We start from the raw sequence: 12,396 nt of genomic DNA on the forward strand, positions 1-12,396 counted from the left end.
CGCCAGAATTTTTTAATTTTTTTTTTTTTAAACTTGAGTATTTATTGAACCTGCTGACAAAAAAAAAAAAAAAAAATTTGCATATATGAATTCTAATTTGTATCATATACGATACATCAGGTCCTTTTGTGCAATTTGTTGCTCACAGTTTGTTTTTCTTGAACTAACAAAAACATAAAACCGAACATTTTTATCCTATTAAGACTTTCCTTTTAACATTTAATTCAAATATGCAAGAAAAAAATGATTTATCTGCTGATATGAAGTTTTCACCCAGCAATGAACCTGTATCATTTTTGCTACATCTGGTATTTTTGTGCAATTTGTTGCTCAGTTGTTGTTTTTTTAATCTCCAACACATGTATACATCAGGTTTTTCAGGAAAAAAATATATCAGACTGATGATGGAGAGGTCTCAACAACATGTGTATCAAATATGATACACTTGGCTTTATAGGGTTAAAGGGGCACATAAGGAATGCTATTTTACATGATTGTTTTCAGTCTGTTTAAAGGGAAAGTTCACCCCAAAATAAAAAACAACAACAACATATTGTCCTCTTACCTGTTCATTGTATGGGGGCTAACAGTGGTGCATTACCTCAAACACTCTACTCTACTTTACTGTTCAGCTTGGAGGAACGTTATCTGACTTTATTTTAGGGGGAAATATAATTTGTACTCCACTACAGTCAGCTGACAGCTTAAGTTACTTTTCAGGTTTCAGGAGATTTAACATGAAAAAAACAAACAAACTTACTAAATTTTAAAATGCTTACAGGGTAAATGATGCTTACATTAATGCTTCAATAATAATAATCCAATAATATATAAACAATCTAAGAAGGGCCATGCTACTCCATTACATTATAGAGGCAGATAATAATTACTCCATTACATTATAGAGGCAGATAATAATTACTCCATTACATTATAGAGGCAGATAATAATTACTCCATTACATTATAGAGGCAGATAATAATTACTCCATTACATTATAGAGGCAGATAATAATTACTCCATTTCATTTAGCTTTAGTAACTTTTCAACATGAAAAACATTTCTAATGATTACACATCTTTATAAATTAAACCACAACAGTATATTTAGTAGTTAAAGGTAGAACTAGATACAATATTCAAATGTTGCTTATATAAATCAATCAATAATAATACTACCAAATACCCAATAATGTGTATATTCATTCATTCTCTATCCTGAACTACTGATCCACTCTGGAGCCTTTCCTGCCTCTCGCCCAATAATGTGAATATGAAAAACAATGTGAGAGGCGTCATTCTGCAGAATAACTTTTTACTTTTGATACTTTACGTACATTTTGATGCCAACATTTTTGTACTCACATCAGTTTTTGAAAACAGGACTTTTACTTGTAGAGGAGTAATTTAAAAGTTATGTATTAGTACTTTTACTGAAGTAAAGGATCTGGATACTTTTCCCACATCTGGGTCAGAAGTTTTACCATGAAACAATGTATACCAATTATTTTTGATAAGATACAATATTTGCGGATTGCAAATAATCCTAATCATTTAAAAAAAAAAAAAAAAATAGCACCAGAGGTCAGATGAAAAAGATGTATTTTTAAATGTTTGGGTGAACTGTCCCTTTAAGAAACACCTCAATTGTCAGCAGAGTGACCAGCTGATCTCAGTAACGGCATCATTATTATTATTATTATTATCACATCCTCAGCTGGAACAGCGTCTCATAACTCTGTTTAAATGTCACATCAACAGGACAGGAAACTCATCTGCATCTCTCACAACAGATCAAGTTCAGTCAGGAGGAGGGAGGAGAGAGGAGGATGGAGGAGAGAGGAGAGAGGAGGAGGATGGAGGAGAGAGGAGAGAGGAGGAGAGAGGAGGAGGAGGATGGAGGAGAGAGGAGGAGGATGGAGGAGAGAGGAGAGAGGAGGAGGAGGATGGAGGAGAGAGGAGGAGGAGGATGGAGGAGAGAGGAGGAGGAGGATGGAGGAGAGAGGAGGAGGAGAGAGGAGGAGATGTGCAAACATCAGTCAGTGTTCCGGCTGCAGCTTTACTTCCTGATCTTGCAGCTTTCAGCTCTGTTGCCTGGAGACTCAGCAGGACTCTGACTGCTGCTGGAGTCCTGGTCCTCCTGCAGAATGACTGGAGGGGTGTGTGTGTGTGTGAGAGAGAGAGAGAGAACGGTAGAGAGAGAGAGAGAGGAGCAGAGGAGTGATGAGGCGTTCTGTATTCTCCATATCAACAGAACTGAGCCTCCATCATTCACTTCAGCCTCTCGTGGTCCAAATGACCAGAACATCACTGGTTCAACACCTTACAATAGAAACAATATAGAGAAATACATACAATAAACATTTCTATAATACATAAATATATCCCCCCAGTCCTAGTGCTTCTTATTATCACTTTAGACAATGTAATTGTGTATCAGGATATTTCAAAATGTAATTAAATCACAATAGGATTCCATTAAAAGATGATAAATGATCATATTGAATCATTCCCCGGCCCTACGGTGCAGGCTGCACGTTTACCGTCTCCAATGCAATAACAATACAAATTTAAACAAATATGAAGATAAATCAAAGCCATATCTATTATTAAATCATGTCATCATGTTCAGCTTCATGTGAAGAATATGTGATGCAGGAAACAGTCTCACCTGGCAGCAGAGCAGCAGGTGATGATGATGATGATGATGATGATGGTCAGTCATGGATCACAACCAGCAGCCGTGTGTGTGTGTGTGTGTGTGTGTGTGTGTTTTTCCACTTTCCTCTGAGCTGGAAAGTTCAGATCTCCAGAGTTCAACGTAGAGCAGAGAGTCTCCTTCTAGAACAACAGAGAACAGGAGGGAACACAGTCTGTGTGCAGAGCAAACTGAAATAAAGGATCATAAATGTGTCTGAGAACATGTGGAGAGTAAAAAGGCTCTGAGATGACGTTTAGATCAGCTGTTCTCAACCTTGGGGTCCCGACCCCAATTGAGGTCGCGAGATGATTTCTGGGGGTCGCCAAATCATTTTGGAAGTCAGCTCTGTCTCCACTGTGTTAAAGTGCTCATGTGGTTTACCATTTTTGGTCATTTTGTGGCTTTTTTGGTCAATTTGTGTCTTTTTCTGGTCATTTTGTGTCTTTTTTTGGTCATTTTGTGTCTTTTTTGGGTGATCTGAACTGTGCGTGTGAGATTGTGTTCAGTGAGCGGGGGTCAGGGACAACATGCATGTTAAATTGGGGGTCGCGACTCAAAAAGGTTGAGAACTACTGCTCTAGATGATCAAAATATACTGGATGTACAAAATGAAATGTCCTGGATAGGAGCCTTTATTTTACTATTTATTGATCATGGGACAGGAATAAAGGGAAACGGGAGAAAACCGGTTTGGAATAGTAAATAAAAGAAGATCAGTTTTTCAAATATACAGTAATGGATTCAGACTCCAGAAAGTGTAAAAAGTGTAAGAGACTCAGATCCAGCAGCTGGTCCTCATTAAAACACGTACAGGAGACGGTTTCTGGGTCTAAACACAGGAAGAGATGGGCGGAGTCAGTCCTCCAGGATCGGGACGATAGGAATCCATTTGTTACTGTGACGTCAGAATTGTTGGGACGGGGGAGGAGGTTCTCTTTGTCTGGCAGGAGATTTCTTTCTGTTTTTGGATCGGGAAGGAACAGGAATTTCCTTTTTACGTTTCTGTTTTGGGATTTGGAAGGGAGAAGAGTTTTTTGTCTCTGTGCTCTGGGATTATTGAGACAGGAGTGGTTTTGTTGTTTTGTTTGGGATGTTTTTTGTTTCTCCATTTTGAGATTGGGATGGGAATTTATTAGTTATTGTTTTGGGATTTTTTTTCCTTCCCTGTCGTGAGATTGGGAAAAGCTGGAAAACGTTATCTATTTCAACCCCCGTTTTGGGATTGGGAGGGAAAAAGGAGTTTGTTTGTTTCTGTTTTAGAACTGGGAAGGGAGAGCTTTTATTTTGCTTCTCCATCTACGGATCGGGACAGGAGTTACTTTTTCTATTCTAGATTAACTTCAAGATGGTTTTGTGACACTTTCACACGTTCTTCATCCTGATTCTGTTGCACCTGAAGGCATCACAGCTGATCATCTCCTGCAGGAAAAGCAAATAGCTTGAGAGAGAAATAAAGAGATGGAGCATGTCAGGTTTTATAGAGAATTATATTGATAGAACGGAGGATGTGACTGGGTGGATGAGGAGCCGATAATCAGCAGTGACAAACATTACAACAGCTGCTCAGACTTCCATCTACCAGAAAGTACAAACCTAAAAATGAAACGCACACTACAATCTTTTCCAGAGGCAACTCTACATTTGGACAGGTTTCTGACTTTTTTTTTTTTTTTTTTTTTAATTTTCAATACGTGGTAAAAAAGGTATTAATATACAGAGCTGTAAACAAAAAACGCATGTTTTCTTTTAAAGTAAAATGACACAATTAACGTCACAAAAAAGAAGATAATGGTTAATCTCTTTCAGTTTTTAAAAGTGTGACACAGAGGGAATGATTGATAAGCAATATTGCTTTATGGAAGCACTTTAATAATAATTATAATAATAATAATAATAATAATATCGGCGGGTAAAAGGCTTTACAGCATCCTCCCAGTCAGCATCAAACACAACAACAGAACATGAAACAGACATAAGAGACTATTTACAAGTGATCTTTTTTTGTTTTTCTGTTAAAATTCTTTCTACTTAATGTGGCAAACATCATCACAATGCAACACAATGCAACAACCCACAGCTAATGATACCATGTACTGATGTAGTGTGCATGTGGTATATGCAAGTGTGTGAATGTGTGTAACAGTAGGAGCGTCGGCATATGAAAAGTTTAAAAAGTTCAATGTCCATTTTTCTTTCCTCCACGACTTCAGATTAGACGCGCCGCTTTTGTTTGTCCTCCATCTTTTTCTTTTTCTCTCTTTTTTTAGCTCATCTTCTTCGTCCTGCTGCCTTCTTGCGCCCCTAGAGGAGAAAAACAAAAGAATAGAGGCAGTGGGGTGAAAAATCTGGAGAAGACAAACTCCTTCATCGTCCTTAAATAAGTCTGAAGTCATGAATCACTTCCAGTACCTTCGGTGTTGGCTCGTCCTCCTGCTCCTCCTCCTCTTCTTCATCTTCTTCCTCAGAGTCGTCTTTAGCTGCCGCTGCCTTCGATCGCCCGCCACGCCTGGAACCAGACACGAAACATGAATCAGTGACATCACTGAAGCACAAAGCTGCAGCCTGGCTCTACGCAGGCTGCAAACAGCTTTTATTACTGAAAAGTTTCCCAACATCTGGCCCACGTGGAGCCAGATGTTGGTAAGAAGCACCTTCTGACTCACAAACAGCTCACTGAGATACAGGAAGGCTTTAAAGTGTCATTGATCTAAATTCTGTTGCACTTCACAATAAGGACAGTTTTTAAAGAAAAGATTTTATAGATAATTGACAAATTTACACAGTTTATCAAAACCAGAAACTGTAAAAACAGAAATTATCTTTGGATTTTCACATTTCCAACCTTCAATTAAGAAAACATGAGATGAAACTAAGCTTAAAATTGTGATATTTCATGGATTTCAAAATGCTGCAAAAACTGTAAAAAAAAAAAAAAAAAAAAAAACAGATCAGAGGAGTGGACAGGAGAGGCTGTAAACATGTAAATAGTAAAGATGTACAGCATGTTGGACCATCATGTTATTTTAAAATATTGGAAACACATATGTTCCATTTTTGGCATTTCTGTAAAATAAATTACCAAAGAATATCAACCCTTTTTTGTCATAATGTTTTTCTGATTTATGGCATTCTAACTATCTATACTATTCTAACTATTTTCTGAACAAAAGACATTTTTGCATTCTTCCTCCAGACTCCATAGAGGTTGACACAGTTAGGAACATGTGGCCAAATAAACCATATGAAACTGGAGTTGTCCATAACAAATTTGAGCAAAAAAAAAGCCATAGTACACATTTACAGTTATGTAAAACCAAAAGTGGTGCCATTATTAAGATGAGATGGCAGGAAAGTTTGTTGTTTTCCATGGAATTTCATATAAGCCACCATGACAATATGTTTTATATGCAAAACATATTTTGATGAAGAAAAATCATGATCAGCTCAAAGGGTAATATTTGACCTGAAACAGGAGCTCAGATTATAATTCTTCAGATTATAATTCTCTGTTCTTATGGCGGCTGTCTCATAGTGAGTCTTACACTGGTTTCTTGGCGGCTGGCTGAGCTGATTTAGGAGGACGTCCTCTCCTCTTCTGTGGTGTCGACTCTGCTGACTCCACGCTGCTGAAATAAGACAAAATATAAACAAATAAGAGCCAGAAATGAACCAGAGCCTCCTGCAGACGCTGCTAGCTTATTAACGCTGTTAGCTTATTAATGCTGTTAGCTTCTTAATGCTGTTAGCTTCTTAATGCTGTTAGCTTCTTAATGCTGTTAGCTTCTTAATGCTGTTAGCTTATTACGGCTGTTAGCTTCTTAACGCTGTTAGCTTATTACCGCTGTTAGCTTCTTAATGCTGTTAGCTTATTAACGATGTTAGCTTATTAACGCTGTTAGCTTATTAACGCTGTTAGCTTATTAATGCTGTTAGCTTATTAACGATGTTAGCTTATTAATGCTGTTAGCTTATTAACGCTGTTAGCTTATTAACGTTTACTTCCTGTTGTGTCTCACCCTTGTGGTCGCCGTGGCGCCCTGGCTTGCCGGCCTCCCTTGGTCTTCAACTCCAGATTTTCACTGCTCATGTCATCCTCTTCATCTTCCTCCTCCACATCCTCCTCCATCCGCTCCTCTTCCTCCTCCTCCTCTTCATCTTCTGGGGGAGGAGCTGCCTTCTTCCTCCCCCTCTTCCCCTTGGCGGGCGTGTCCTGACTGGGCGTGGCGGCCTTGGGAGGTCGTCCCCTGCGTCCTTTCTTGGGCGGGCTGTTCTGTTCGTCCTCCGGCCGGTTGTCTTCGTCCCACGGCTCCTCCGACTCGGCCGCCGCCGGCGTGTTGGCCGCCGACTTCTTGCGTCCGCGCTTTGGTTTGTTGTCCTGGTCGTCACTGGAGGCCACGCCACGTTTGCGACCGCGAGGCTTCTCAATATCCTGGAGAGACAATTTTCATGAGCAAAACAGAACTTTTCTTAAACAGTGATGGATTTTCTCCTGCAGCACAAATGTGTCATTTCCCTTTAAAGTATGTGAATATTTGTGCATCCTGGAGTCCCTAAACAGTCTCTGAGCTGCATGAATCAGGTCTGAGTGGAAAGATGAGACTCTTGTGGACTCAATGAGTCCAGTTTTCTTCATGTTGATGATGTTAGTCAGTGAAACTTGATCTCAGTGAATAAAATGAGCTGCTGAGACCTCTAGGAGAATCACAGACTAGAGACCTGTACTATATTAACAATAAAAAGGTTTCTCAGCAGGATTAACAACACAAGTGCTCATCATTTAATTCCCCAAAAATATATCATTCTTGCAGAAACCAGAAAGTTTTCTTTGTTGTTCTTGGTGTCTTAATGTGCTATTTAAGTTGCAAAATACTTGTAAACACGACGACGGTCCAGTGAAACATTTATAATGTCTGCAGCATTAATACTTTTTGCTAGAAGGCAAGTTTGTTTTGATGTTTTGGAGCAGAGAGAATTGGTAAACTGCAGATTCAGAGCTAAACAAAGACAGAAGTGATGCTGCAGCAGGTCTGGAGGCTGATAGGAACGATAGTTTACACAACGTGTACTTTCTGATCATATCTCGACTCTGATCCAGAGACTGTTTGCTCAGTAGAATCAAAACACAAAGTCATAAGAGTTTATGACTTCAAACACTTCACTGGTTCACAGCAACATGTCTATTTGTACTTTTCCTCAGCTATAGTCTCATTCCTGATCATGCTTTGTGTTTATTTGCGTAGTCATACAATAAAACAGATTAAGAAAATGTTTTTCCATTGCTTTTAATACTCAAGTTTCTCAGAATTTGCAGTGAAGATAACTTGTAAATGATCTTTATAAAAGGGACTATGGCTGGGAGATGTTCAACATAAAATAAGTTGGATCAAATATTCAAGAATTAGATACTTTTATGATGAATAGGGGAGCTTTCAGACAATATATACACACAAGTTGGCTGGAGAAACTGATTAGTAATTAAGATAAATGGAAAAAGCAGATGAAGATCATGAAAAGAAACTGTAGTGCTGTCGCTCTATTATAATAAGCAGTTTCACATCACAGGAGATATTGTGTAAAGAGGGTTCAGTACCTTGTCAGTGCTATCTGCTCTCTTTAGGCTGATGTCCTCGTTTTCACTCATATCCAGTTCTGTGCTGTCATGCCTGAAACAAAGTTTATTCACTGTTACCATTTTATATACAAACAAAGAAACACAGCTAATGGAGCAACAGGGACCAAGATACAAAAAACAAACTACCTGTGCTCTTGTGTTAAGTGTAAGAGCATATATCAGCAAACAAGTACTTTCTATACAGGTGCAGAACATCAGTTTATCATAACCAGATTGATTTTAAAAAGTCTGGACACACAAATGATTTTCACATTTCACATTTGAAGGTTGATTGAAATGAGATTCTGGTCAGATTTCTACGAATTTTCATGGATAAGCAGTGCTTTAATTGTTGAGTGAACGTGCATTTTGTAACATGAAGGTTGCAGTGTTATCAAAGAATGCAGAGGAGCGCTCTCAGATGGCAAAAAAAAAGGTTGCAAGTGTGATTTGTTGTGATGACGTCGTAGCTGTGGGCGCAGCACCGGTCAGACAGTATTGTGGGCGTGGCATGGTTGGAATAAACAAAGTTGAGTCGGGCTGCTCTGTGCACATATCGAGGATGACGCAGGAGTCTGAGGGATTTAATTTCAGCGAGGCAGTTTGGAGTAAAGTGGCAGGTAATATTCCTGAGTTGAAGAGCGGAGTATTAGCGGAGGACCAGAGATGCAGCAGCTAGCTGCTAGCTGCTAATGACTGGTCTACAGAAGAATGGAGAGAGCAAACGGAGTAAGGAAGGTCCAATCTGGAGGCAGACGAAGGCCAAGCCCGGGTAGAGACATTGGATAGATAGCAGCTGGCGGCTAGCAGGCCGATAGCCGGCTGTTCGTCTCTGCACCGGGGTGGAAGAGGGCAGCAGCTAGTGGCCGCGGTGAGCAGACAGGACCAGACGAGGAGGTAAATAAAAAAATAAAAAATACTGCGATCGTCAGCACGCTTGTTAATCAAAGACGTCAAATGAAAACGGGTTGAAATCAATGATCAGTTTAAAGTTAACGCCGTTTAGGTACCGAAACATGGTACCGTTTGATTTTACATGAATCGGTACTCGGTAGTACCGGCGGAATTCGGTCGGTACCTATAAAAGTACCGAATTCTGTACCCATCCCTGCTGACAGTCCGTCACAACGACACTTCACCAGGTAAAGACTTGCTGACATCAGGGTTTGAGCTGCTGTGTCCTCAGAGGACTGTGTGTTAATGTCTTGTACCTTGTTTTGCTGCGCTGTGGGGACCCTGGGTTGGACGAGGAGTCCTCGTTGCTGGCAGTCTCCATACGAGAAGCTTTACTCTGGAGCTGTTTCCCTGCCGTAGACAGCGGCTTGTTGACTGCTCCCAGAACGTTAGCTGACTTGGGCTAGGAGAGGGAGGAGGAGAGAGGAGAGAGGAGAGAGGAGAGAGGACAGGAGGTCAGGATGGATCTCTTCATTAAAGCAGTAATGAGGAGATCTCAGTCAGCTTACCTTTCCTGGTGTGAAGAATGACTTCATCTCTGGCGGGAGATAATTTTTTGTGTTGCTGAAATTCTGAAACAGAGAAATCTTCTATCAGAGTTTGTTTGTGCAGGGAAAATTACTAGAAAAAGCACAAGCTGAAGATTATAGAAGCAAGTTTCCTCCTGCCAAACGATCTCATTAGTCAAAGAATGTTTCACAAAAAAACCCTGAGGTTCAGGCACTGAAAACAAGCTTTCTAACAGCTAACACAAGTCATGTGTGTTTATTGTAGACTGAACAAAACTGAAGCTAAATATCCAGGATACAGTCGCTGCTATCTTCCTGCTGGTAATGTCATTTGGAGCCAGAGTCTGGGTGAGATGAATATGTTTTGTCACCTTTGTTGTGCTGTCATGTTGCCTATATCAGCTATTCTCAACCTTGGGGTCGGGACCCCAATTGGGGTCGCGAGATGATTTCTGGGGGTCGCCAAATCATTTTGGAAGTCAGCTCTGTCTCCACTGTGTTAAAGTGTTCATGTGTTGATGTGTTTCAGTCATTTTGTGTCTTTTTTGATCATTTTGTGGTCAATTTGAGTCTTTTTTTGTTTAGTTTTATGTAATTTTTTGATCATTTTGTGTCATTTTCTGGTCAATTTGATTCTTTTTTGGGTAATTTTGTGTCTTTTCTGACAAATCCCAAAGTATCAAGTTATTACTTTCCAAGGAGTCTTGAGAGATGTTTTAGTTGTTGTCTGCTTCATTATTTGTCCAAAATTTGTCGCGTTGACTGAGTTTGTATGATCTGAACTGTGTGTGTGAGATTGTGTTCAGTGAGCGGGGGTCGAGGACAACATGCATGTTAAATTGGGGGTCGCGACTCAAAAAGGTTGAGAACTACTGGTCTATATCACTGTATTTCAAAGTTTCCTGTTTCCTGCACTTTTCAAGAGCAACACTAAAAATGATTTGTGCATCTTAACTAATCATTTAGAAAGTTGAAATAAAAAGAAAAATTAGCAGCACAGTTTTGTAATAAATGTACATAAAAAAGATGCTTTATTTCAGAAATGAAAATGGAAATGCAGACGCTCACCTTGTCTGGTTTGGTGAAGAAGCAGGAGGGCAGCACGGGGTCTTTGGGGGACTCCAGGCTGTAGGTGGTGCTCTTTGACATGATAATGTTCATGGCTACATCACACACTGTGTAGAGTTTCTGTGCAGGGAAGACAGAAAGGTTCTGGTCAGATTCAGGATTACAGTTTCAGCAGTAAATGAGGATGAAACATGAGCTTCAGACGTGTGTGTACCTCGTTGGTTTTGGGATCGGTGGGGGCCTGCGCGTCTTTCGTCTGTTTGATATTTTCCACCATTTTCCTGATGAAGGCGTGGCTGTTGTTCTCATTCTTGGCCATAATAATCTCCAGGACGAACCACAGAGCCCTAACAGGAGGGACGTTTGACATTAGCATGCAGGACTTTGGATTCTAGACATCATTTTGTAGCATTATGATGTTGGACATAGACCATAAACTGCAGATGCAACTTGAGAGTAATGGCAACAATACATGGTGATGTTATTATTATTATGAGTATTCTCTGTGGGGGATTTTATAGCCAACATAGCTGCATAAAAATATGACTCTAAACACCAGTTAGTAACTCGCCACAGTGATCCCAGAGTTTCATTTCATTTAGAAATATTCCTGTTAGTGTTCTTCCATCTGCAGCTCTCCTACATAACGACTCACTCTTTAATTTCTTTCAGCTGCTCGATGTCCTGGACCTTGACGTAGTCTGGGTCGTGAGCCAGCAGGTGGATGGTGTAGGGCACCACGTACTCCGGCAGCAGAGAGAACAGCTTGTCTGTTGGCACACAAAAGGTCAATATTACACCAACATTACCTCATCACAAAGCTGCTATTGATTATTGCCATGTGCACTGACAAGGGAAGCAAAAGCTCTTATTAGATCAATTTCCCCTGAACAATTCTCTTTAATTTCCTCTTTAGAGCCATATCACTGATCATCCTGACCCTCAGTCCTTAAAAAGGAGGACGCCGTTTAAAATGAAGGTAAAAGCAGAATGTATCCAACTCATAACTCAGAGTCTATCAGTTTAAACATGAAATATATCATATTTTTTCAGTTGTATATACTTCCAAAATGATATACTTTGGTGATGGATGTAGTTCATGTACAGAAACTGTAAAAACAGAAATTTTTAATTTCAGACAGTTCTTGTATGAATCATGTGTGACCAACTCCTCTGTGAGAAAAAAATCTATCAATCTATCGATCCAACTCTATTATATATTCAAAAAATTCACAATAAGACAAAAATTCAGTGGAACCTGGACTGAACTGCAGGTTGTTTACACAGAGCAGAGAGGAGAGGACAAGAGAGGAGAGGGTTTTAAGTAGAAGTTAAAAAATATCATCGGTAACACTTGTCCGCACTAGGAATTTATATATCGTTAGCCTCTTAGCATAATTGCCTACGTCATTTTTTGGCCAAATTGTGATATCTGCCTAACTTTACTCTCCTACCTGCTGCATCTTTCTGCCTTATTGCCTCTGTTCTCAACCTATCAGAACACTGTTAGAGTCCAGAATCACTTTCTGCCTCAGTCATCTCTGTGACTTACAA

At 39.8% G+C, this 12,396-nt stretch overlaps 1 protein-coding gene across 2 annotated transcripts in view; it reads right to left on the reverse strand.

Moving 5' to 3' along the window:
* Window positions 1–4,168: 4,168 nt before the first annotated feature.
* The window catches only part of pds5b (PDS5 cohesin associated factor B), a 40,771-nt gene continuing 32,543 nt past the window's right edge, over window positions 4,169–12,396 (reverse strand). Inside the window, exons 26-35 of one of the 2 annotated variants that reach the window (XM_059351423.1) lie at window positions 11,498–11,612; window positions 11,057–11,189; window positions 10,843–10,962; window positions 9,775–9,837; window positions 9,523–9,668; window positions 8,291–8,363; window positions 6,717–7,129; window positions 6,243–6,323; window positions 5,110–5,206; window positions 4,169–5,001 (exon numbers count right to left, since the gene is read on the reverse strand). In XM_059351423.1, the coding sequence (XP_059207406.1) occupies window positions 4,969–5,001; window positions 5,110–5,206; window positions 6,243–6,323; window positions 6,717–7,129; window positions 8,291–8,363; window positions 9,523–9,668; window positions 9,775–9,837; window positions 10,843–10,962; window positions 11,057–11,189; window positions 11,498–11,612 (1,274 nt within the window). In that variant the 3' untranslated portion in view covers window positions 4,169–4,968. Of the gene's footprint in view, window positions 5,002–5,109; window positions 5,207–6,242; window positions 6,327–6,716; window positions 7,130–8,290; window positions 8,364–9,522; window positions 9,669–9,774; window positions 9,838–10,842; window positions 10,963–11,056; window positions 11,190–11,497; window positions 11,613–12,396 lie in introns of both variants that reach the window. The other variant, XM_059351422.1, reaches the window with a different exon arrangement.

The sequence above is a fragment of the Centropristis striata genome, chromosome 15 (genome assembly GCF_030273125.1).
Source record: "Centropristis striata isolate RG_2023a ecotype Rhode Island chromosome 15, C.striata_1.0, whole genome shotgun sequence".
Lineage (NCBI taxonomy): Eukaryota > Metazoa > Chordata > Actinopteri > Perciformes > Serranidae > Centropristis > Centropristis striata.